This window comes from Myotis nattereri (assembly GCF_964212035.1).
Source record: "Myotis nattereri genome assembly, chromosome: 10".
NCBI classification, from domain to species: domain Eukaryota; kingdom Metazoa; phylum Chordata; class Mammalia; order Chiroptera; family Vespertilionidae; genus Myotis; species Myotis nattereri.
Window position 1 is genome coordinate 32,667,803 of NC_138085.1, and position 26,359 is coordinate 32,694,161.

Sequence of the window (26,359 nt, forward strand, 5' to 3'; positions counted from 1 at the left end):
GACAAGTGAATTTTCAGATGGATTGATCTGTTCATCATACCCTGAATCTGCTTGTTAATTACCGGTGAACTCAAAAGGTGGATTTGGTCTTCATTTTAGCAGGGGACTTAACCTGAGTCTTTTACCTTCAAGTCAGTCTTTGACACTTTTTTTGAACACTGATCTTTAAATTATAGACTCATCCAGGCTGCTGTGCGCACAGAACATGCCCTCAAATTATAAGTCTATTTATGCTGGTAGGCAAGTGCATTTAGTAGTATTAATGTATCAATTATTTTAATTAGTTCTTAGAACTTCTCTTTCACCAATAATCAAGTCATTAGCTTCAATTTGCAAATGAGAATGATCATGCTGTTTCCCATGCCCCACAGAATAGAGCTTCTCATTAACCCAGAAAACCACTTATTATTTCCTCTTGTTTAGTCCCTCTTTTCTCAACCTTTTAACAATGTGGCAAAAGTTTCTTAATTGCTCCTTCCCTCCCTGCACTGATATCGGTGCGATTGCTGACCTCTATTCTCTTTTCTACTTTATTTCTGTAGAGCTGAAACAACAAAACATATTCTAAAGAAAAAGAAAACTACCTTTGGAACTTACAACAGGTTTATTATTGTTCAAGGCCAGAGGGGAGGAACGCCTTCCGCCTCTACCCTGTTGATCAATTCAGACATAAGTAATTATAGTCTTTTTTTATTTAGTGTACTTTTTTGCATGTTTAGGTTAAAAGTAATTAATATGTGAAGTTTTAAAAATATTTTGTATGCATTAGCAAATCATAAAAACATTGGTTTGACAGAGTAGACGATACCATTGAGGAGATAGAAGGAAGCTAGGCAAACAGGACTGGGACCATGGGTGGGGGGGTGGGGGGCGGAGGAAGTAGAACCTGGAAACCCAGCTAAGCAACTCAACTGGGCGGGGAAAGAAGGGCACCCACAAGAGACAAACTTTAAAATGTATGGATGTTGCTAAGACAGGCAGCTTACAGATAACCAATCACAAGGCAGTGATGCATACAACCAATCCCTAGAATGTTTTTAAGACAGAATTCTTTGAAAGGACCAATCAGGAGCTAGCAAGGCATGTTTTACCCCTAGATTAAAAAGCATGTGCTTCCTCTCTCTCCCTCTCTCTCTCTGCTCTCTCTGGCACATGCTGGGGGTGGAGGAGGGGTGATGTGCTCCCTTATGCCATGTGGCTTATGGCCATGTGGGACTCTAAATATGGACAAATAGGCTTTAATAGCTTGGATGCTAAACTACATCTGGCTGCAATGTGAAATGGAAGCTCTGTTCAGTGGCCTACTTTTACTCTCCTGGAACCCCAGCGGCACCTTTTCCAGGACTGGCTTCTCTCAATAAACTTTGCTTCCACTGTCTTTCTCTGGGGCTTCATTCTTTGATTTCCCAAGACAAAGAACTTGGACTCAATTGCCACATTCTGGTTTCAGTATTACAAATGTACACCAGAAATAAACTAAATGCAAGACCAAAATATTAAGTTGCTCTATATAAAAGAACTCAGATTAAACTGTGAATCAATAACCAAATTAATAACTGGCTCACTGAAACACTTAACATTAGAAATCAATGTTTATATCATTAAATTATGAACCAAGCTTAATTTAGAAAAATAAAACTTATCGTTAAGCTCAGTTCAGAGTAGTTTAAGTAAAATAACAAAATATATAGTTTACTTGAATAAGCTAGAATATCCAAAACTTTCTAAAGCCAAATTTAACTTGATTTATATTTTGAGTATGGTACAAAGGCATCACAGAATTCTACATGTAATGAATGTTATTTCAATAATTTTAAGCCTACAACTTCTTGGAGCAAACTCTGGCAACTACTACAGGTTACGCATGGAAAGTCCTAGACACACGGGTAAAATTCATAACCATGACTATCTGGCTCACATAAAAATTCAGATAAAATAAATAGAAGAAAGGACCAAAGAAAGAGGCAACCCACTCTAGATTAGTAAGTGGCGGTTTTAATAAACCAAGAAACTTACACAGGGACTTATCTTAGTCATCTGAAAGATGAGTATATCTTCTCATTTGCACCCGCAACCCCACAGAATCATATTTTACACAGAGACCTAAACTGGATTCAATCACATATACCATCCAGATGGTCTCAACAGCTTACTCACTCAAGGCTGCCTTCTTGAAAACGGCTCTGAGGTGGAAAGAACTACCTTCCTAGCTGGCAGGTAGAACAGGGTCATGACCTCTGAATGACCTCTTCCAACAATGACTAGAAACACGTTGATAAATTTCAGAAATATTTTTCTTCAAGCTTACATACATTCACTTAACTTTCCCTTTGCCATTTCTTTATTTCTTCAACAATTATCTAATTATACCTAGCTAAAAATCAGAAAAAAAATATCTAAATTGGTTGAGCCCCTTCATATATCAGTCAATGTTCCATGTGCCTTACAAAGCACATGGTCTTATTAAATCTTCACTGGGACACTGCACGTTATATCATATTATCCTAGCGCTCCAGGGAGTTGTCAGCCTAAGGAAATCTAAATCTAGTGAGGAAAAATCTCTTTCTCCTTTGGGATGGAAATAAAAGTCTGGTGATACTTTTCTCCCATGGAACTGTCAGGATCCCCTATATCAAGGACTGAGGGGTAGTCACTGCTGTTAGAATATTAACCACGTAGCAAAGCCTGGTCAACTTCATAGAACTAAGGAATCCCCTTCATTCCTGCTCCCATTCTTACTTTGTCTATTAGTAAATTCAACAAGTCTAGGAATGCTAGGAAAAGAGGCTGACAGAAAGCCACCAGGTTTTTGAAATCCCTGCCCACAGTGTGAGGCTTTTGATAAGTGTTACATGTGGCTCATGCATGTCTTCATGTTCTGCATCATGCTGTGATGTCTACTTATATATTTCTTTCTCAAATTCTCAATGACCAATTTTACTTTTTTGTTGTTGTTCCAGTTCCTTGATTAGACAAAGTGTTAGATACTGCCCTTGTGTCAGTGTAAATCCACAATGTGAATGTCTCTTGTACATGTGAATGTCTCTGGTACAGGCAGATTGGACAAATTTTCACTAGAAAAAATAATCCTTTACTCCACTGCTTATAAGTAAGGATTACTTTTGATTATGAATCCAATGTAATTAATCTAAAGCTGGTGCCAATACATTACACAATGCTATCTCTAAACCAGAATTTTTTTCCTATCTTAGTTAACTGTTAATAGAAATTTTCTATGAGGTTACCAGCACTCCAAGCTTGAATATTTTTTTAAAAAAAATTTCTTAAGAATCACAATACTTACTTATATCAAGAATTTATATAAAAAGACCTTAGTCTCTGCACCAACCTTATGGATATTTTGGGGAGTAGGCAGGAGTACTGACATAGTAATACACCCAGCTTTGTCATTTTGTAATTTATCTCTCTACTAATCTCCTTTTAATATACCATCGTTTCATTTGCATTTACATTAACTTACTCCGCACACCAATAGAATCTCACTCACCCGATGAATGAACATGGACTCTGGTACACAAACACACATAACTTCCAATTCAAACTTAGCTAAAATAGATACTCCTTCAGAAAACACCCAAACATTAATTTCATATGCATAATTTAGGTTTTAATGAACTACTATATTTTATTTTATTGACCAATCCTTCTTTTGGGGAGATATTCATGATTTGACAGAGTGGGACAAACTCAGATGCAAATCCAATTACAGGTATAGTGGTAATCGATAATAGGAAACTGAGATATATCTTTAGGAACCTACTCCTAGGGCATTTCCTCAGGTGAAGTGACTTCAACAGAGAATGATCAGAAAAGATCAACTTCTTTATTTGTGAAGAGAATGGCAGAAGAGTTTTAAAACATCAGGGGGCTCCAGATCCTCCCAGATAACACTATTTCAACATTTCAGGTAATAGTCTTTCTTTGTTTATTTGAATTAATGTCTCTTAACACAAAGACCACAAAAATCTAAGAATACAGCTGACAATATAATTCAGCAACAAATCCTAAATTTGATTGTTGGCCATCTCAATTACTTAGTTGTAAGAGTTATTTCAATATAGTCATGCATTGTCATTAAGTTTTGGTTTGAAGCTAAAACGAGAATTTAAGGATTTTAGCTGGGCTATTCTTTAACTTTGCATTTCCCCAAGGGAATATTTAATACCTACCCTACTTTGTGGCCTTTGAATTCCTACTCTTTACAATAATCTGTGGTAACAGTTGTGTAATAGTCAAGAGCAACTCCTGCCACAGAATAGCTTACTTGATTGTTTTGCTCTTATGTACCATGGACTGTGAAGTCCTGTACCAGATTATGAATATAGATTTCCTACCAATTGTAAATAGATAGATTTGAGGCTCTGTTAAATAGTTCTCAATTCAGTTAGAACTCTTTGGTTGCAATCAAGATAGTCCGACTTTAGTTACATAAGCAAAAGGGTAATTAATTATCAGAGGGAAGAGATAGAAACCAGACTTGGACATTTGTAGTTATCAATTCGGTTCAAATGTGCTTGGATCTGACATCCAAATAGCAGGAACAACATCATGAGAATTTCGCTGCAAGGATTAAGTAAGCATCAAATATTTAGATGCTTTTACTTATATTCTAACAATTCCTTTTTCAGGAAAAGAAGATTCGTTTTTCTAACTTAAGTTTCACATTTACTCTTTTTCTAGGGTACAGCAGAGCTTTATTACATATAATTTTGTGGGCAAAATGTTACATCATCAAAAGAATGTCAGGGTGATTTTAGATAGTAAAAAATATATACTTCATGTGTGGGTTATATTAGGTTTAAATATTTATATTCTGGAAATTAATTTCCCTGCTCAAGCTTTGCAGGTCTAAATATAGCCATAAAACCTAAATATGGTTCAGATGGTCTCTATTAACATGAGATAGAATCTCAATATGCACCTTTCCCAATTGGAAGATGCTTATAGTATCCTGGTCTTATGATCTTCATTATGAACAGAGAACAGTATCCATATTGTATTCCTGGTGCTTTGCCTGTAGTAGAACTTTGTGTTGAATTAAAATATGTGTTGAATTGAAACATACAAAATGTATTGAATTGAAGCACACAAATAATAGTTTAACCCAGTGACTATGTATGATTTTTTACTTGGAATCTTTTCCCATGCTATAGAAAATATAGTTTTAGAGTACTTAAAGTATGTTTTTCAAAGAAACATTGTAATAATTGACCTAATAACATTCAGAATAAAAAATAACAAATTATAAAAGTATGATATTATTTTTTTAAATCATGGACCAAGATTTACTTATTTGACTCTATCAATTTGATTATGTTTCTCACATCATTATTTAAGGGCTCACCTTTAGCTTTCATTGATTCCCATATTCAACAAAGTCTCCATTACATGCAATCAGATTACATTTCTCCATACCAATTATGCCAGACATTTCACCTGTTTACTAAATAGTTGGTCATCATCAGAGAATGGTTTGCATGTAGGTACGTACCTATAGCTTAAATTTTAGAAATGTCATATACTCCCCTCAACCCTCAACATGAACACAAAATTAAAAAAAAATTTTTTAAAGAGATAAATCCAATGACAGTTTATGTTGATTAGTTGACTTAGTTGTACTTATATTTGTATTTGTCAAGCATTATAACAAAATTGTTTTGAAGTTTGCACTTTTACAAATAAATTTGGGGACTTTTGTTTGCCCAGAGATGAGCCTCAAATTTTTAAGGCTTCAATGTGAGAGTATGTATAGGAATTGGAGTCTCCTTATGTCTATGGATATCCTCCAAGTTTTATATATATATATATATATATATATATATATATATATATATATATATATTGCTAGTCTTAATTTGGTTAAGAAATGTACTGGAGAATTTATCTACCAAGAAGCAAAGGCCTCTTCTACAGTAAGAAATATTGAACTCTGAGACAGCATCCATTCAAACTGGGATGCATTTGCTTATTGCTGTTTTGTTTTTTTGTTTTTTTATTCTCCTGTGTTGCATGTGATCTCCTGAAATACCTAACAAGAAGATTGTGATGGATGTACCGCCTCAGTTGTTCTTGGCTCTTGATCTCATTGCCTTTCCTCATCTCCCATGACTCCTGCTGCATTGAAGTGCTTACCATTTCCGAGGCAAGCAGAGATCATTTCCGGCACAGGATGCTTTCTCTTGCTGTTTCCTCTGCTTGAAATATCATTTTAAAGGCCTGAATATGCCTCGTTCCATCTCCATGCCATCTCCCCAGAGAGCCTTCCTTAACCACGTTTTCTAATTTTGGCTTTTCAGGCAATATCCAATTACCATGTTGTATCTTCTTTGCACTGATTAATTATATACACCTATATATGTAATATTATATATAATCAAGTATAATATATAACATAATGGAAGCTTTATGAACCATGGCCTTGCCTGTCCTCAGAATAGAGTGTATTCCTTTTCACATGGTGGTATTATTAAAAACTAATTTAACTTATATAGAAATTCTTATTAATATCTAGAGCTTATTCTTAGCACAGAATTCATTTGATATGCAAAACAACCCCTGAAGTTATTTAACTAACTTTTGTCTTTCTAGAGAGGAGAAAACTGAAGTTCAAATTTACTGATGTGAAATTATCTTAAATGTTAACTTAAAACTTAAATGCATGCATTCTGTGCTGGGAAGCCCAGGAGGGAAGTGACGGGTTTCTTGCAGGGGGTTGAAACCTTTGAAAGGTTCTGGCTGTGAAACAAGACACATATTCAAATATTACTATTGATTAATATAGAATATATAATCATTTAGCTAAAAATTCTATTTTCTACATATAATGCACTTAGAGAAGCAGTGAAGGGAGTGCAAGCGGAAAAGCATGTGGCTGTTTGCAGAATGTGGGAGGGAAGGCCTTTCTTGCATCGACCAAGATAAACATTCATGGACGGGGGTGGGGGCGGAGGTGGGATGTCCTGTAGAAGAGGAAACCACATCCTGCTTAGAAAATCAGAGGTGGCTATGGAGAGGGAGCTCCTCTGCTCTACCATGGAAAGAAGGAATTCCACTGAAGAGATGTCAAGAGGGGAGCTCTGACTACAAAAACCACGTGAAAAAGCCAAGTGGAGATTGGTGATACCGTAGCAAGGCAATAAAAGGAAGACCCACCACAAGAGTGGCATTAAACAGCAGGCATGGTTACAACACTTAATTAATAAAAAGACCCAGTGTCATCTGCAAAGTAAGAGAACCTTTAGGACAACTTAGTGGCTTGACAATGTTCTAGGGCAGTGGTCTGCAAACCGAGGCTCGCAAGCCACATGTGGCTCTTTGGCCCATTGAGTGTGGCTCTTCCACAAAATACCACGTGTGGGCGCGCACGTACAGTGTGATGGAAACTTCGTGGCCCATGTGCAGAAGTCGGTTTTCAGCCTGGGCAAGTCTATTTTGAAGAAGTGGGGGTACGTTCGCTGAGGTCGACCCCTCAGATTGAGGACATTTTTAGCAAAGGCCAGTTTAGGAATACCCTAATTAAGTTAATAACCATGTACCTACCTATATAGTTTAAGTTTAAAAAATTTGGCTCTCAAAAGAAATTTCAGTCATTGTACTGTTGATATTTGGCTCTGTTGACTAATGAGTTTGCCGACCACTGTTCTAGGGAAAAGGGTGATTTTTCAGAATTGGAGAGAGAACAGTTTAAAAGTCCATAAGGAACCTATGCTGAAACAGGTGTGGAATATATTATCTGAAGCTTCCAGCAATATAACTTCCAGCAATGGTACATTCAGGAAGAAACTGAATGTTACTGACAGAGAATTCCTCATTGTATAGAGAAGGAAACCAGTCAGTAAGGAGAAAAACAGGCAGTCACTCTAGCACATGGCACGCCCTCAGGTAGAAATCGTGGCCAAGGCTCAGCCCACCAAAGTAAATGCAACCATGGGAGAGCAAGCAGAGGTGAAAAAGGATGGAGGCCAAAGAAAAGGAAATGGAAGAAAAGAGAAAAAAAAGAACTAAAATTAGAAAGTCACACAGAATGTTAACTCAGTAGCCCAAAAAGCAACAAAAGAAACTAGGAGGCTAAACTTGAGGCTGAAGGAGATGGATCTCCAAGGCCAGCGACTCAGAAAGGAAGGAAAGCAAGAGTGGGAGCCAGGGCAGATGAATGGAGTTGGGAGTGAAGACAAAGACACTAATGGCAAAGGGACCAAGGCAGGTGTCGGGAAAAGAAAATGACAAGCAGAAGGTGCTACATATGCTAAGAAGAAAATGATGTTCCCATGACATTCTGACGTTCCAGAAAGAGAAGATCAGGATGATCCTGTGAAAGGTAAGTTTAACTGGAAGGAAACTTTTAAGGCAGGTGCGAAACACACCTGAATGAGTTTTATAGGCTTTCTGTATTAACCTCTTTAAAACAGAGAAAAATAAAAGCTGTTCCCAAAGTCACGTTAGTGCAAAATGTTTCACTTATTTTAAGTATAATTTCCTCAGCCTTCTCAGCTTTCTAGCCCTCACTTAATTTGCACATTTTTACTGACTTGCCTACCTTGTATTTGAAAGCACTCAATGAATTTTTTATGGAAACAACTCTTTTGACAATTGTAATTGGATTGATGAAATATATAATTAAATTATGTAAATATAGCAATTTATATACCTGGAATAAACAGGCTGGGCAACAACTAAATCAATCTTGATGAGCATAGCATTCAGCTGTGGGAGGAAATATTCATAAGCTTCTTAGAATATAATCTGCCAATTCCCTGTGTTTTTCAAACTTTGGGTGTCAGTTAGTAAGTTCCACAGCTGCATAGAACAATGATGATTAATCCTGCAAGAGGTTAAGTAGGGGTTATTTAAGATAAATTCCTCAGTCATAATGGTCAGTCATAGGTCGCTAACAACTGTTTATTGTTTTTCATAAATGTCTAGAGCTCACATATAAAGTGCCTCTGAAGAGTGGCAGAATAACCACTCTAAAATATGCCACTTTGACATAATGGATATTTTGAGCTAGAGGTGCTTGAAAAACAACAGACATCAGAAGAGAATTTGACCTTCCTTTTCTTCCTGGAAAATAGGAGATAAGAACTCTCATGTGAAAGATGCCTTCCTTGTACCATAATAAATAAAACATTCTTCTTCAATATGCACAATAGCTGAGAGATTCTATACAGAAATTGGTAAAATAAATTTTAATATATTTTTATTGATTTCAGAGAGGAAGGAAGAGGGAGAGAGAGATAGAAACATCAGTGATAAGAGAGAATCGTTGATTGCCTGCCTCCTCTTGCATGCCCTCCACTGGGCATTGAGCCTGCAATCCAGGCAAGTGCCCTAATCAGGAATCCAACCATGACCTCCTGGATGAGGAGCACTGAGCCATGGTTGGCCGGGCAGTAAAAGGATTCTTATCTTCTCTTAGCTTCCTCACATAATTTAGTTACTTTTCCTCATCTACCTCTCCTGTTCAACCTGGTATAAACTCATTTAGGTTCTGCCTCTTCCTTGGATCCTCTTTTCCTTATGGGTGCTCTCTTATCACATAAGACATATAAATATGTATGCCTTTCTCCTGTTACTCTGTCTTATGTTTAATTATCAGACCCAACCAAAATTCTTAAGAAGCTAGAGGTAAAAATTTGCTTCATACCTTTTATTTTTATTATGCAAAGTTTGATAGCAAGACATTTCAGAGTAAGAAAAAGATTAATTCAATTCTCAAATTTGTCATTTATTAGCTATGTGATTATTTAGTAAGTTTCTTAACCTCTCTGCATCCCAAATTTCTCATCTATGGGATGGAAGTAAAAATGTATATATCATGTTGTTGCTAAAGTAAATGAAATATATAGTTGACTTTATCATAATGTCAGGTGAAAGTACAGATTAAAAATATGGTAGCTTTCTACCTGGCCAGTGTGGCTCAGTGGTTGAGCATCAACCTATGAACCGGGAGCTCACAGTTTGATTCCTGATGAGGGCACATGCTCTGGTGGTGGGCTTGATCCCCAGTAGGCCCTGTGGAGGAGGAAGCCAATCATTGATTTCCTCTCAACATTGATATTTTTATCTCTCTTCCTCTCTGAAATCAATAAAAATATATTTTGAAGTAGGATAGCTTTCACTATGGTCCCAATCTCCACTATAATACCTTATTTTCTCAGAGCTATACTTGTTTCTATATTTTCTACATGCCCATCAGAATCAGGTATGCCTAAGAGGTTCACTTTTACTTCTTATACTCTTTCTCTTGGAAATCTATTTCTATTAGTGATTTCCTGTGTACATTAACTTCTCTCACTCTGTTCATCAACAACAAAGACTTTGCCAATCCAGCTCCTCTTCATTTATTTTGCCAAATATCGCCATTTTTATCAGTTATTTTCTGACATACATGCCACTGAATTAAGTGGCATAAAATTCAACCATCATATTAAATGGAGGAGTGATTGAATACTCTGTTTATTGTGGGGGGAAACAGGATCTTAGTAGAGGCCAAGAGCAAGAGCTTTTATTTATATTATTTTAAATGATAGTGCAAGAGCAAAGTTGGAAGACAGAGAAGTCAGAATCTGAACTCTACATATATGGTCACTGAGCCACTGGAAAGACTCCTGGCTGTCCAAAGGCACTTGTTTGCAAGAAGCATCACATAAACTTTACATTTTAAGTTCTGACAGAAGGCACAGTCCTCTACTAAGATGTGCATTAAAGGAGTATATCCTACAGCTGTAAAACCTTATTTCTGCATAAAACTGTAGCCAACAATCTAAAATGAATTTTAGTTCCATAACTCTAGTAGACATGTAGCAATATTTTTCCACTATAGAAAAAGAAAACGAAGTGTTGTAATCCAAGTTTGTAAAAAATATTTGAAAAGCATGAAATGTTTAGGAGCATGCAATGTTTCCCCATATTTAAGAGCACTCAAACTGGGGCACTTTCCCCTTAAAAATGTGAAAGAGATCATTTCAAGGTTAATAAAACATGTTCCACTATACCTTGAAAGTAAATTTATGGAAATTATTATCCTGAAAGTAGTGAGTTTTCCAAATGTTCTGTTCCTCTATTCCTCCCTCTCTCTCCCTCTCTCTCTCTCTCTCTCTCTCTCTCTCTCTCTCTCTTTCTCTCACACACATACATTTATCTGCTAGAAAGCATGTGATAAGTATCATCATCAAGCATTTTAACAAGTCATGCATAACCAAGGACTTGTATGAAATTATTTAATAGGAAAAATTGCTTTTGATGGAAATGTAGGATAAAAGACTGAACTACTTCTCAAATTTTAAATGTATTCTCTGAACATATGAAACACTGCACTATGACAATAAAAATAATGAGTTAATTACAATATTTATTAGTTGTGTGATCTTGTAAACTTTAGTTTATTTTCAAAATGGCCAAAACAAAACAAAACAAAATATCCTGACAGTTACATTGATGAAATAGAGTAGGATGATAAGCTGTGCAAATGTTTTTTGTAATGCCTAGTATAGAGTAATCTCTTTATAAATTATAATTAAATTGTTTTTGCCATTATCAGTATTTGTCATATTATCATTTATATGATATTTAAAAAACAAAATTAAGCTATGCTAGTTAGTAATCTCACATTTTGTACCATTGATTCAGATGGAAGTCAATGAACCATCACAGAAAACTCAATAAAACACTATAAAATATGTATATTAAATAGACATGAGCTAAATATATGGATTTGTTTTAAATCAACTACCATTAGGCATTATGTACAAGCCTAGAAAATAATATCAAGACCTCAAGAGCAAAATATAGCTATGGTACAAAACTACAAAATTGCAGTAATTTCCATCCTTATTACATTTTTAGGGTTTCCTAAAGCAGAGGCTGGCTCTCATATTCTGTAACATCCATAGATATAGATAAAATTGCAGAGACATGTGTGAAGTTTTGTATATAATGCAATAAAGGCATGCCATTACTTAATGCCTTGGGAAGGTTACAGTCTTTTTTAAAAATAAAAATTTTAGTCCAAATAATTAATACAAAGATTCAGAAGGGTATATAATTAATTAGCATATATTATTTAATACACTTGAAAAATTAATTGAGAATATCTTGTCTGTTATTAAAATAAAGGTTAATTTACCTGATGAGTATATGGAACATGATGCTGAACTTCATTCCTTGCAGAGAATAGGATCAAAGTTTATGAATTGGCTGAATCGAATGTTTGAACAAGGTTAATGTTTGTCAGTTATTCTAATTATATCCATGAGATCAGATGATGATGTGTTTTCCATAATTCTGAATCACAGTTGACAAGACAATGGGTGCATATATGTAAAGAAGAAACGTGTTTATTTGTAATGACTCTCATGTACAGACAGAAGCAACTCATGTGTATTAATGAGAAGTGCATAGCAAAATCACTAGCACAACTTTCCCAAAGCCTTAACTCTCCGAGAGCTTGATTCTTTACCCACACTTGAGAAACCGTAGACAATAGAATAAGATTTTGTAAGAGTTTAAAAATTGTACTTTCAAAATTTATGGGGTGGGGTCAGTGAAAAGAAGGAGTAAAGCTGAGTTATATTTTATCAATGAATAAAACTGGGATTAGGGAATCAAGAAAGCATACTTTAGCTCAATGTGAAAATTCCTCAGGACATATTGAAATGGACTTCTTGAAATGTAGTGTTACTCTACCATGACAAAGATCTAGAGCAGGGGTCCTCAAACTTTTTAAACAAGGGGCCAGTTCACTGTCCCTCAGACCGTTGGAGGGCCAGACTATAGTTTAAAAAAAAACTATGAACAAATTCCTATGCACACTGCACATATCTTATTTTGAAGTAAAAAAACAAAATGGGAACAAATACAATATTTGTATTTGCATGTGGCCTGCGGGCCATAGTTTGAGGACCCCTGATCTAGAGGATGCTGAAATAAGAGTGATGTTTATACAGCACAAACACTACTGTTTTCTGCTCTACCAAAGTATAATTAACTAGAGGCCTGGTACATGAAAATCATGCACTTGGGGGTGGGGGGGAGGTGGAGGGACTCCCTCAGCCTGACCTGTGCCCTCTCACAGTCTGGGAGCCCTCAGAGCCCTTGAGGAATGTCCAACTGATAGCTTAGGCCCACTCTCTTTGGTCAGACATCCTTAGCGCTGCTGCGGAGGTGGGAGAGGTTCCTGCCACTGCGGCTGTACTCGCCAGCTGTGAGACCAGCTTCTGGCTAAGTGGCGCTCCCAATGTGGGAGCACACTGACCACCAGAGGTCAGCTCCTGTGTTGAGGGGGGTTGGGCCAAAACTGGCTTTCCGACATCCCCCAAGGGGTTCCAAATTATAAGAGGGCGCAGGCCAGGCTGAGGGACCCCACAGGTGCATGATCAGGGCCAGGGAGGAATGTGGGAGATTGGCCAGCTAGGGAGGTACTGCAGGTGGGCTCCAGGGCGTGTCCAGCCCGTCTCACTCAGTTCCAATCTGCTGGACCCCAGCAGCAAGCTAACCTACCAGTCAGAGTGTCTGCCCCCTGATGGTCAGTACATGTCATAGTGACTGGTCGACCAGTCACTTGTCTGCCTCCTGGTGGTCAGTGCAAGTTGTAGTGAGCAGTTGAGCAGCCTTAACATATCATTAGCATATTAACCTTTGATTGGTTCAATGAATGACCAGACAACCAGACACTTAGCATATTAGGCTTTTATTATATGGGATTATTATACTTTTTTTTTTCTTCTGAAAATAAATGAGGCAGTGGTGTTTTAAGCACAGTGAAACAGGTAATAAATAAAATAAGTTAAATTTGACATTCAACATGAAATTTATTTAAAGTATTGAACTATATTATTTCTCTTTAAATCCTAAGATTTTATGAGTCAATATTCTGTGTGATTTTAGAAATATACAGTGTATAATTTTTGTGATTCTAGTTTCTGTTCTTCTTCTGCATATGCAATGTGAAATCCAGAGGGCTTCACTCAAGTTTTATGATAGCCATTCCTCTAAAGCTTTGACAAAATATTAAGAAACACTTTCAAAATGTTTTCAGTAACTATTAATCATAAGGAGTAAAATAATAGCACTAAACTTCCTAAAGTAAAATAAAAATTGATAAAATATTACTTTGTGTGGAAAGCATTTAGTGATCTATGATAATGGTATAATTTTACTGGACTTGTTACAAATATAATATATGGAAACACAGAAAATTGCATTTTAACAAGCTTTATAGAAAAAGCTATGCACTTATGAAAATCAGATTCTCCTTAAAAATGAGAATTAGCAGCCAAAAAATATAATTTACCTCCAAAATTGTATTTAATATGTGAAAACAATTTTGTGCTCAAATGATAAAATTCAAAAACAGTCATGCATTGCTTAATGACAGGAATACTCACTATCACTGTCTTTCATCTGCAATTCTTGTCCCACTGGAGGGTCTTCAGGGGCAACATCACCTATGGAGCTTTATTGCCTGTAATAACAATACCTCCTCTGGAATTTCTCCTGAAGAGCCTGCCTGGGAGTCTTCTTAAGGAGACATCTCCTCAGAAATATACCCCTAGCGGTTTGCTTCTTTGTTTTTTTGTTTTGTTTTGTTTTCTTAATATATTTTATTGGTTTTTCACAGAGAGGAAGGGAGAGTGACCGAGAGTTAGAAACATCCATGAGAGAGAAACATCGATTAGCTGCCTCCTGCACAGCCCCTACTGGGGATGTGCCCACAACCAAGGTACATGCCCTTGACTGGAATCGAACCTGGGACCCTTCAGTCCACAGGCCAATGTTCTAGCCACTGAGCCAAACTGGTCAGGGCTGTTTGTTTGTTTTTATGATTTTGCTTTTAAGTCGATAATGCACCATGAACATTTTTTTCTTAAAAAAGTGTGTGTGTGTGTGTGTGTATATATATATATATATATATATATATATATATATATATTTTATATATCTATGCTGGTGGCCAGCCCCAGCGGGTCCAGTTGTTCCCAAAGGTGTGGACGGAGTCGGTGAAGAATGTTTTACACAGAGACAGTGTTCAGAACTCTCTAGCTTTCCTTAGTCTCCGTGGATCTTCCTGTGCCTGGCTGAGGCCACGGAGAAAGATCCCAAGGCAAGCTGAGCCTTTATTTTATAGTGAGAGGTAAACAAGGTAGTGGTTACCAAAGTTACACTTTTCTTGTGAGTTTCACTTGTTTACACTGTTCTTGTGAGTTTCACTTGTTTTTGTTCTTGTGAGTTTCACTTGTTTACACCATGGTTACACTTCCTGCACTTCCTCAGCCCATTAGCTTCCCAGATAAGATCTAGGGAGTGCCACAAGGTCAAGCCTAATTATGCTAAGAGGACTGTGCCCTCTAAGCTGGGAATTGTTTGTGACTTTGCCCACAGGTCAGTTTGAGGCTTAACCCTATATCAGCTCCCTACATATCTATATCTATATCTATATCTATATCTATATCTATATCTATATCTATAGATAGATAGATAGATAGATATATACACACTTCAGAGAGGAAGAGAGATGGGAAGAGAGATAGAAACTTCAGTGATGAGAGAGAATCATTGATCAGCTGCCTCCTGCATGTCCCCTGCTTGAGATTGAACCCGCAACCCAGGCATGTGTCCTGACCGGGAATCGGACCCTGACCTCCTGGTTCATAGATGGATGCTCAACCACTGAGCCATGCTGGCCCAGCACATTTTTCTCTTTTAATGAAAACTTACAATGTTGGTGTTTATCTTTCAGTGTTAAAATCCATGTCTTCAAATATTTTAAGGCCTGCTGAGGTCTGCATAAGTTTCTACTATAACTTTCACAGTGAATTTTCTTTTTCTCTCTTGGAGTTTTCTTTTCTCTTGCTTCTTCTCCAGCTATGCATTCCTGTCCTAGTTCCAACAAACCGGCAATAGTCAATTCCTCAGGAACTGCCTCTAGGATCTCCTCACTGTCACCTTCATTCAAATGAAGGTAAGAGTTGTTTGCCATCTCAATCACAGCTTTGTTGATATTTGCAACCCCCTCATGCTTGGCAAATCTGCCGATGTCCTGGTTGGACCTCTTAAATATTTCTTCCAAATACACTCCTTGGTGACATCACCCTAATTACAAGTAAGATTCTTGATGTGGTTATAGATGGTGTAATCCTTCTAGAATTGCATCAATGTCTTTTCAGGGTCTTCCTCAGTAGCAATAGCCTTGGACAAGGTCTGATTCAGATAGAAGGCCTTAATAGCTGCTGTAACTCCTTAATCTATTGGTTGAATAAAAAGATGTGGTGGCCCTGGTCAGTGTGGCTCAATTGGAGAGGTCTCCAGTTTGATTACCAGTCAGGGCACATGCCCAGGTTGTGGGCTCTCTCCCCAGTGTGGAGTGTGCAGGAAACAGCCAATTGATGTTTCTCTCTCTCCCTCTTCCTCTCTCTCTCTCTAAAAATCAATAAAAACATTTTTTTAAAAAGGTAGTGATTGGAGGGGTAAATACCACTTTGACATTGGGATAAAGATCATCAACTAAAGGAGAATGTTCAGGAGCATTCTCAACAATAAGCAAAATATCTAAAGCTATGTTATTTTTCCAACAGATCAGTAAATTCAACACCACAATTGGGTTCAGCCTCTTCTTTCAATATCTCAAACTTAAAAAAAAAAATGTTTTGATTAATTTCACAGAGAGGGAGAGGAAGTGAGAGAGACAGAAACATTAATGACAGAGAGAAACATTGATTGGATGCCTCCTGAACACCCACTACTGGGTATTGAGCCCACAACTCAGGCATGTACCCTGACTGAGAACAAAATGGTGAGCTCTTGGTGCATGGGAAAAAGCTTGACCAACTGACCCACACTAGCCCAGCTGGGCATAAAGAAACTTTTACTTTGGCCATGATCATCGTGGTGCTGAGAGGGATACACTTCTGTGTCTAGTCTTCAATCCCAGTCATTAAAAGTATCTTCATGTCTGATTAGGCCTTTGTGTGGCTGTTTTTAATCCTCACTGGAGGATATCCATTGACTTTTTTTTTTCTTTTTCTTTCTTTTTTTTTTTTTTTTAGAGAGAGTGGAAGAGAAGGAATGGGAGAGAAAGAAGGGGGTGGGGGGGAGAGAGAGAGAGGCTCATCAATTGGTTGCCTCCCACATGCGTCAGGTTGGAGCCTGAAACAGTGGTACATGCCCTTGACCCTAACTGAACTTGTGACCCTTCAGTCAGGGGCCTGATGCTCTAATCACTTAGTAGCCAAACCAGCTAGGGCTGATCAGGCCTTTCTTGAGTTCCTTCTAGTCTTGTTGCTTTTAATAAATCAGATCTTTTAACAGCTTTCATCACTTTGCCCTTGTTCTTCAGGATTGCAGCAATAGTGGGGTGGGACATGCCTGACTGGTGAGCAGTAACCATCACTGATTTTCTACTTTTGTAGTAGTTAATCACTTTTAATTTTATTTACAGGTCAATTACTTAACATGACCTCTTACTGGCAACATTAGCAGTGGATTTGTGTGGTTAGGGGCCATGATAAACAAAACAACATGAGATTAAATCAAGCACAAGAGAAAGTGATGCAACCAGTAGACAAAAGTTGTATGCGGTAGTATACATTTTTTACAGCACTTTTTTTTAATCCTCATCCAAGGATAGGTATTGTTTGTTTTGTTTTGTCTTTATTTGAGAGAGAGGGAGAGAGAGAGAGAAAGACATTGATTGGTTGCCTCCCATACATGCCCTGACCATGGCCTGAACCAACCTAGGTAACCTGCAACCCTTTGGTGCACGGAGGACACTCCAACCAACTGAGCCACTCATCAGGGCAGCACATTTTTTTATAGTAAGAAGAAAGAGCACACCCTAAAATAACAATACAAGTATAGTACAGTAAACATATAAACCAGCGACAAAGTCATTTGTTATCATTATCAAGTATTATGCACTGTACATAGTTGTATGTGCTATCCATTTATACGACTGGCAGCACAGTAGGTTTGTTTACACCAGCATCATCACAAATTTGTGAGTAATGCTTTAGCTATCACAATGACATTGCTATGACATCAGTAAGAGATAGGGATTTTTCAGCCTCATAATCTTTTTTTTTTTTTTAAATATTTCTTTATTGATTTCAGAGAGGAAGGGAGAAGGAGAGAGAGAGATAGAAACATCAATGGTGAGAGAGAATCATTGATTGGCTGCCTCCTGCACGCCCCCCACTGGGGATTGAGCCCGCAACCCAGGCATGTGCCCTTGGCCGGAATCGAACCTGAGACCCTTCAGTCCACAGGCTGGCGCTCTATCCACTGAGCCAAGCCAGCCAGGGCCAGCCTCATAATCTTATGGGGCTACCATCAGTCAGTGGTTATCTGAAATGACACATGGAGTGCATTGTGTTAGTAATATAAGGCGATCATGATGCATTAAAAGAACAGTTTGCTGAAACCTTTAGCTTTCTTCTTGACATTATTTTTACTGGATAATGACAAAATCATGTTGTTGTGATCACTAAACCTATCCTGATTTAAATAACTAAATATTCCAGTTTTTGTTAGTTATCCATTACTGTACAACAAATTACCCTACCATAAATATTGTATTTTTCACTGTTTCTGTGGGTCAGGAATCTAGGCATGACTTAGCTGGGCCAGGTGAGTCAGGTTTCTGACAAAATTTCAAAAAAGGTGTGAGCAGGGCCTATGGTTTCATCTAAAGGGTCGAGTTGGGGCAATCACTTCTAAACTCACTCACGTATCAATGCCCAATATCTTGTAGGTTATACTCTACGGTTGGTAATATACTAGTATAACTTTGCAGTCTTAAAACAAGCATTGAATTTGGAGTCAGATAAGTGGATTGTAGCCCATGGTTTATAACTAACTTGTTGAAGAAATTGAGCATGTATGATTACAAATTTTCTCTAGGCTTAATTTCTTATGTTTGTAAAAGATGAAAAGAAAACACAAAATATGGGGATGAGCTGTTCTAAAAGTCCCCTGCTAGGATTGTTAATTTTTAATAATGACATTTCTGAACTCAAATCCAGATAACCATGCTAGCAGAGTAACAATTCACTCTTTGCTTTCTGTCCTGGTAAGACCTGCGAATGGATGCTTTCACAGAGAGTAAATATTGAAAGGGCACTTTAAGGCACCTGATATGCAATACATATTGTGTCCAATATGAATTTACATTTAATATTAGATTAATTTATTATTAGAAAGTGTTTCTTATAAAATAATATGACAGCTATTGCTATTGGGATGCACATGTATGCTCACCAGAGGAAGTGTTTAAATGATTAAAGCATTTGAAGTAGTTTTGAAAAATTATAATATAAAAATATATAAAGTTATACTCTCTATTGTCTCTACTTATAATATAGAATATATTTATTCCTAAGAGGTAATGTGTCAATCAACTTAAAACAGCCACAAACAATTTTACTGCTTTACTGAGTGTAAGGCTAGACAGTCCTATAATATCTAATATCTATCTATCTATCTATCTATCTATCTATCTATCTATCATCTATCTTTATCTCTATTCTACCTCTATCTCTATCTTTTTTGCATACATATATATTTATGGTTGACAGTATTAAAGATGTCCCCCAATTTCCCTTGCTTTACCCTCTCCTCCCAGCCCTTGAAACAGCTCCCCCAGGCCTTCACCACTTTATCACATTATTGTCTATGTCCATTGGTTATGCATATATGTATGTAAGTTCTTTGGTTAATATCTTATTATCTTTATCTCTATCTCTTTTAATCTCTATCAACTCTCTGTATCTTTATCTGTCTCTATATCTGTGTCTGTATCTCTCTCTCTCTCTCTCTCTCTCTCTCTCTCTCTCTCACCATTTACCTTCCTTTTTTTTAAAAAATATATTTTATTGATTTTTTACAGAGAGGAAGGTAGAGGGATAGAGAGTTAGAAACATCGATGAGAGAGAAACATCGATCAGCTGCCTCCTGCACATCTCCTACTGGGGATGTGCCTGCAACCCAGGTACATGCCCCTGACCGGAATCGAACCCGGGACTTTTCAGTCCGCAGGCTGACGCTCTATCCACTGAGCCAAACCGGCCTCGGCACCATTTACCTTCTTATACACGACTTATAAAAGTCAGTCAGAAGTATGTTTTTGGTATAGCCCTCCACTCAAGCATGAACAATCCTCCCAACTTGAGGAATAAGAAAAACAAACTTAATTGTTCTTATGGCCGGCAGCCTCTAAAAGAACCCAAAAATGATAGGTTGTCACTTTTAAACTTAAACAGAAAACAACTGTGATCCTTCTTTCTTGTACTCCATTACTCCATCTCTTCTTCTCTCTCCTTTTTTTTTTTTCTTTTTCTTTTTTTTGCCTCCTCTGATGAAGCACACTGCCGTGTTCTGAGGTATCCAATGCAGAGCCCCATGTGACCAAAAAAATGAAGCCAGTCTCTGTCCAAAAGCCTTTTCCTAATTAAAGTCTTTGTCTCATAGCCCATGAGAAATCAAACAACCACACCAAGTCCATGAACTTGGAAGCAGAGTTTCCCCAATCTAGCCTTCAGAGAGTGCAGCTCCAACTGACTTGTGAGAGAATGCAGCCTTGAGGAGACCATGAGCCAGACAATTCAGATAAGCCATGCCAACAACCCTAACCCACAAAGACAGTGAGGTGATAAATGTTTGAGTAGCTAGGTTTTGTTATAATTTGCTATGCAACAATAGATTACTAATACCTTTCTCCTGCTATATTTACTTCTGGTGAATAAAACTGCAGTATTATTTTGTTAGTTACTCTATGATTTTTTTTCTTTTCTTGAGGGTCTGCAAATTAAGACTGGTGCATATTGGCAATAGCGAATAGTAGACTGAATATGTATATATTGCAGTCACTGAACACAAATCCTGAAATATTATTGAAGTGCAATTGAAATCTGAATTTTCTCTTTGAAGACATGAATGTCTATGAACTATTTCTTTGTCTAAGATGCAACAAAGCAACTTGTGGTTCTGAGTTCTGAGAAAAACTAAGAGACGGTGCACCCTTTAGGTTAGCATTTGCATCTATCCCATTCAAATTCTTATGTTAAATAAGAAAGGTTTTCACATTTTGCCTTAGACTTTTTATAGTTCTTCCTCAGCTCCTAATAGTATTTTTTAAAATTTTATTTCATGTTTTTTTTTTCTTTTTCAATTGTATTGTCTTTACAATTATCAGGTTTCTGAAAGTCTTATAATTGAATTATTCATTAAGATCTGCTTGAAAATAATTACCATTGATTAGAAAAGAAGGCTGATAAAGTGTTAATGCTTTAAATCCAGTGATACATTTAATATGATCCAGGGATGAGAGCAAGTGGAAGTGACTGCATTATGTATCTTAATGATGGTAAAGGCAGGTTATTTAAAGATGCTAAATATACACAGAACCTAGACACAGAACCTAGAGACAGAACCTGGATAGAACATGGCAAGAGAACCTGACTAGAACCTGGTGACTGAACCTGGCTGGAGAACCTGGACAGAACCTGGCTGAAGAACCCGGCTACAGAACCTGGTGACCAAACCTGGTTGGAGAACCTGGACAGAACCTAGCAAGGGAACATGGCTACAGAACCTGGCTGGAGAACCTGGAGAACCTGGTTGGAGAACCTAGCAAGAGAACATGGACACAGAACCTGGCTGGAGATCCTAACCAGAACTTCGCTGGAGATCCTGACCAGAACTTGGCTAGAGATCCTGGCTAGGCTGCTGATCAACTGAACGCTGTCTCTGTGTCATTCCTTCTTCGCCGACTCCGTCCACACCTTTGGGGACCCCTGGATCTGCTGGGGTTGGACCCCAGCAGCTGATAAGTACAAAATCTACAGCGTGAGCTACCACCAGGCTGGAGACTCAAAGAATTAATGTTACAGTTCAAGTCTAAAAGCCATTTGTTTGCAGAATTTCCTTTTGCTTCGGGGAGGTCAGGCTCTTTCTCTAGTCAGGCCTTCAACTGATTAAATGAGACCTACTCACAGTAAAGAGAACAATCTGCTTTACACAGAGTCCACTGATTTGAATGTATTGCCATCCAAAAACACCCTCACAGCAATATCCAGAATAATGTTTGATCAAATGTCTGGGCACCCATGGCCCAGCCAAGTTGACACACAGAATTAACCTCCTCGCTAAAATGACTTCAACAAGAATAGGAATGGTAGCTTCCCATCACTGAGGACTTACCTTATCTTATGTTGGGGGCCTTAGGCTCACTTCCCAACACACCTGTGTGGTAAGTTTTATGCTCGTTTTATAACAGCATAGTAAGAAGCCAGAAAAATTCCTGGGCAAGTGGAATAGGGAAACCAAGACAAGAAAGTTAAATAATTCATGGATAATGAAGACCATTATAAACTTATGAACAATAATAGATACAGAGGCAGAGCTGCCTCAAACAGATTGTCAAACTGCAGCGGGAAGGCCGGGGAGGGTTGCGGGGCAGGAGGGAGGCGGGTAAGAGATCAACGGGAGGACTTGTATGCATGCATAGAAGCATAACCAATGGACATAGACACTGGGGGGTAGGGGAGGCCAGAGGATTGTCAAGGGCACATATGTAATACTCTATGTAATACTTTAAACAATAAAACAATAAAAAAAGAAAGGGGGGGGGATCAAAGGACAGCATCTAAATAAATGGGTCTCAGCATAGTTGGCCAAAAAAAAAAGTCCTACAATTAGCTCCTCTCTGAGGGGGCGTGGCTAGGCCCTGGGGGCGTGGCTAGGCCCTGGGGCGTGGCTGGACTCTAGGGCGGATTGAGCCAGTTTAAAGCCCCGGCTGTAGGGCTGTAGTGGCGGTTACACGTGGAGGCATGGAGGAGTGCGGCGGCCTCTGCGGCGGCGTGGGCTCTTCGCAGGGACGTCAGTGTCCTCAGAAGCGCCAGCGCCCGGCTGAGACGGCAGCGGCCGACGCCAAGCGGTGTCGTCAGGAGAGCCAGCGCCCAGCTGAGATGGCAGCGGCCCACAGCAAGCCGTCCCCGGCAGAAAAGCACCTCGAGGTGGACGAGGCCGCGCGGCGCTGCGCGGGGAGGGGAGGACTCGCGAGCCCCACGCCGCCCCCGCCCTGCTCGCTGCAGGACCTGCCGGTGGAGATCCTGGTGCAGATCTTCGCCTCGCTCCCCGGCCCGGATCTGCGCAGCCTGGCCCAGGCCTGCACCACATTCCGCCACATCCTGCGCTCCGACAGCATCTGGCGATGGCGCTGCCGCGAGGAGTTCGGCGTTCGTGAAAACCTGCAGGACCCGGAGATGGCCGGTATGTCTTACCGGGAATTCTATGCGAGGCTGTTCCCATACAGACGCACTCTGGGGCTGTGGCAGCTGCATTACAGCTGCAGCACACTGCTGAACGTCGCGGTGGACGGCTTAGGCATCACCGGCGGCAGGTACAGGCCTCCCCTCAACCCCCATGTGCGGGGCCCAATACGTTTCGAGCCCTCGTTCCGAATCCGCCTGTCGGAGCGGACATCGGCCACAGCGGCCGCGGTGGAGTGCCTGGAAGGCCTCCTCGGCAGGCCCCACAGCGGCCGCCTGCAGATCCAGGGGGACAGGCTCACCATCCAGTGCAGGAGGACCGACCACCGAACGGACTCACCCACGCGGCTCTGGGGAGAGCGGGGGCGGGGGCGGGAGGACGGACAGCGGTACGACTGCCTGACCTACCGCCGCCTCTACCTCCCGCCGCGCCGCCCCGACGACCTCATCCGGCCAGGCCTCTTCTACGTCAGATACAACGCCTTCGGCCCCACGACCGTCATGCTCAGCTTCCACGGGGAGTTCGCCAGGGTCACGAGGCTCATGGGGATCGGCTCCAAGGCGCTGGAGATCCACCTCCGGCGCCGCATCCGGCTGCGAGACGGCGAGGTCTTCCGCGACTTGGACGAGCTCACCCGCGTGGTCCGGGAGATGGACGAGCAGGTGACCGGGGAGCAGCAGCAGCAGCAGCAGCGAGAAGACGGGTCCGAGGAAAGCCAGGGCCATGGCTGGCAGAGCGCTGCCCAGCCCAGCGCCGGCGAGGCCGGGGCCGCAGCTCCGGAGGAGCAGCCTGTCCCGTTTGTGCTGCCGGCGGGCGTGCGCTCCAGCGACCAGAACTACCCCCGGACCTGCAGGATGTGTTTCTACGGCGTGGACATTGAGTCCTTCGCGCACCCCAGGCACTGCTGCCCCGGGGTCTTCATCCTGTTCGATGAGGACCACTTCGGGTTCCTCTGGCTGGAGGAGAAGTACTTCTTCTGGTACGACAGAGTCCAGGACACCTTCCAGAATGTGGAGGCGCCATCCCCGCAGGCCTTCCTGGAGATGCTCAAGGACATTCAGTCTAGTTTTATATTTTAATCTGAAAAATTCTTTTTTTTGTTTGTTTTTGAATAATTCTTTACTGGCAATTTTTTCAATGGTTTTTCTTCATTTATAAATCTTAAGTGGTTTTCCATTGCTTATAAAATTAAAACAAAATCTTTTCAAACAGCTGTATTGGAGTATAATTATTATATAAATAAACTACTGTGGATTTATCTGTTAAAAAAAATAAAAAAAAAAATAAAGATGCTAAATAGGAACTTCCTGGGAAGAAAGGGAACCTTTCCAAATAGCTTTCTCTGAAAAGGTCAGCGTTGGAACTTAGAGTCAGCATCTTTGTCTTTGAGGCTTGAACGACAATTAGCCAAATGTCACAACTTTAATTATAACTTCAGCTAATGCACTAGCTTACAGTTACCCCCGGATGGTATGTGTAGCTGCATCCCACCGGTAGCTGGGTAACATTTCATGTCAAGTGTTCAGACTCTGCAAGCAAAGGAGACAAACAGAGAAACAAATTTGAAATATCAAGACCCGTATCCTCCCTACCCCTATGAAGGAGCGGTAATGTTAACCCAGATTTGGAATGGCTCCTCAGTTAAGAAGGGACTTACCCCTTATTGCATATATTTTATTTTATTTATTTTAAATATGTTTTATTGATTTTTACAGAGAGGAAGGGAGAGGGATAGAAAGTTAGAAACATCAATGAGAGAGAAACATTGATCAGCTGCCTCCTGCACACCTCCTACTGGGGATGTGCCTGCAACCAAGGTACATGCCCTTGACCTGAATCGTGCATATATTTTAAAAAGACAACTAACATTAAGCAGCCTAGTTGTGTAAAAGATTTGAAGTACCAAAATATCAATATAGTCTCTCTCATCCTATGCTTAATTCAGAAGCAGCCAAATCTTGAAAGTCTTAAGTTGAATTGAGAACATGAAGTATATGATGTCATTTTTGCAAAGTAGCAGTATCATAGCACTGAGGGGAGGGTGGGGGGAAGGAAGAAGAAATGTCTAATTGACTTACATTTAAAATGCCATCAGCAATCTTTGGAGAAACTATTTTATCTGGAAATACTTATTAAGTTTCAGTCTATGGAGAATTGACTAATATATTTCATTATTTGACCCTGAAAATAGCATTGCTAGTAAAGTAAGAAAGGACTTTTACATTTTATTGTCATTTAAAAATTAAAGAAAAAAATTCAAAGAAGTTATAAGTGAAGATAGCCATTCTAACTCCAGCTGTTTCTTTGGTAATTTAAAACATTTTAATTGATTGTGTTGCAAACACAGATTGTACTTGTATGTATGTATATATATAAATTTACATCTAATCCATTCTGCAATAGGACTTCCATTTATTATTTGGCTAGATATGTTGTTATTGTTATCAGTGTGTACTTCTTGGAGTGGGGTAAATGTGTACGCTCTAATGGGTTGTATTGATTTATTTGAGCAGATGTGAATAAACACCTACTTTGGCAATAATATAATTAACTATAGCCCTTTCCTCTGCAACCTACATTCTTTTTACTTGAAACCCATGTGAAAAAGAGAATATCATTAAGCAAGATGTGAAACTCACTATCTCACTAAATATTTTTATTTTGTTTTTAACTCCATAAAATTCTTAAGTACTAACCATTCCAAAGCAATTGTTTTTAGAAATTAAATATTTATTTACTTGTTTGTTTATTTTTTCATCCTTATCTGAGGATATGTTTATTGATTTTAGAAAGAGAGAAACATTGATGTGAGAAACATCTGTCCGTTGCCTCCCCCACCCTCCCCACTAACTGGGAATCAAACCTGCAAACTAGGCTCTGACCAGAAATGGAGCCCACAACCTTTTTTTGGTGTATGGGGACGATGCTCCAATAACTGAGCAACCCAGCTGAGAACTAAAGCATCCATCTTAGAGAGATTTATGGAACCATGGAATTAGAAAATGTGATCTAAGATTTTTTTTTTAATTGGGAGTATTTTTACCAAACTATAAATAGAAATGCTGATGCCTGGTGA

General features: G+C 39.2%; 1 protein-coding gene and 1 pseudogene across 2 annotated transcripts in view; both read left to right on the forward strand.

The window, feature by feature from the left end:
• The window catches only part of LOC308526422 (transcription initiation factor TFIID subunit 9-like), a 390,855-nt pseudogene that overhangs the window by 45,542 nt on the left and 318,954 nt on the right, over positions 1-26,359 (forward strand). The gene's annotated exons all lie outside the window — the stretch shown is intronic.
• Positions 22,842-24,362, forward strand: LOC308526347 (F-box only protein 31-like; the record flags this gene model as incomplete). The annotated part of the gene is made up of 1 exon (XM_081101495.1): positions 22,842-24,362. One exon carries the CDS (start codon positions 22,842-22,844, stop codon positions 24,360-24,362), a length of 1,521 nt encoding a protein of 506 aa, XP_080957621.1.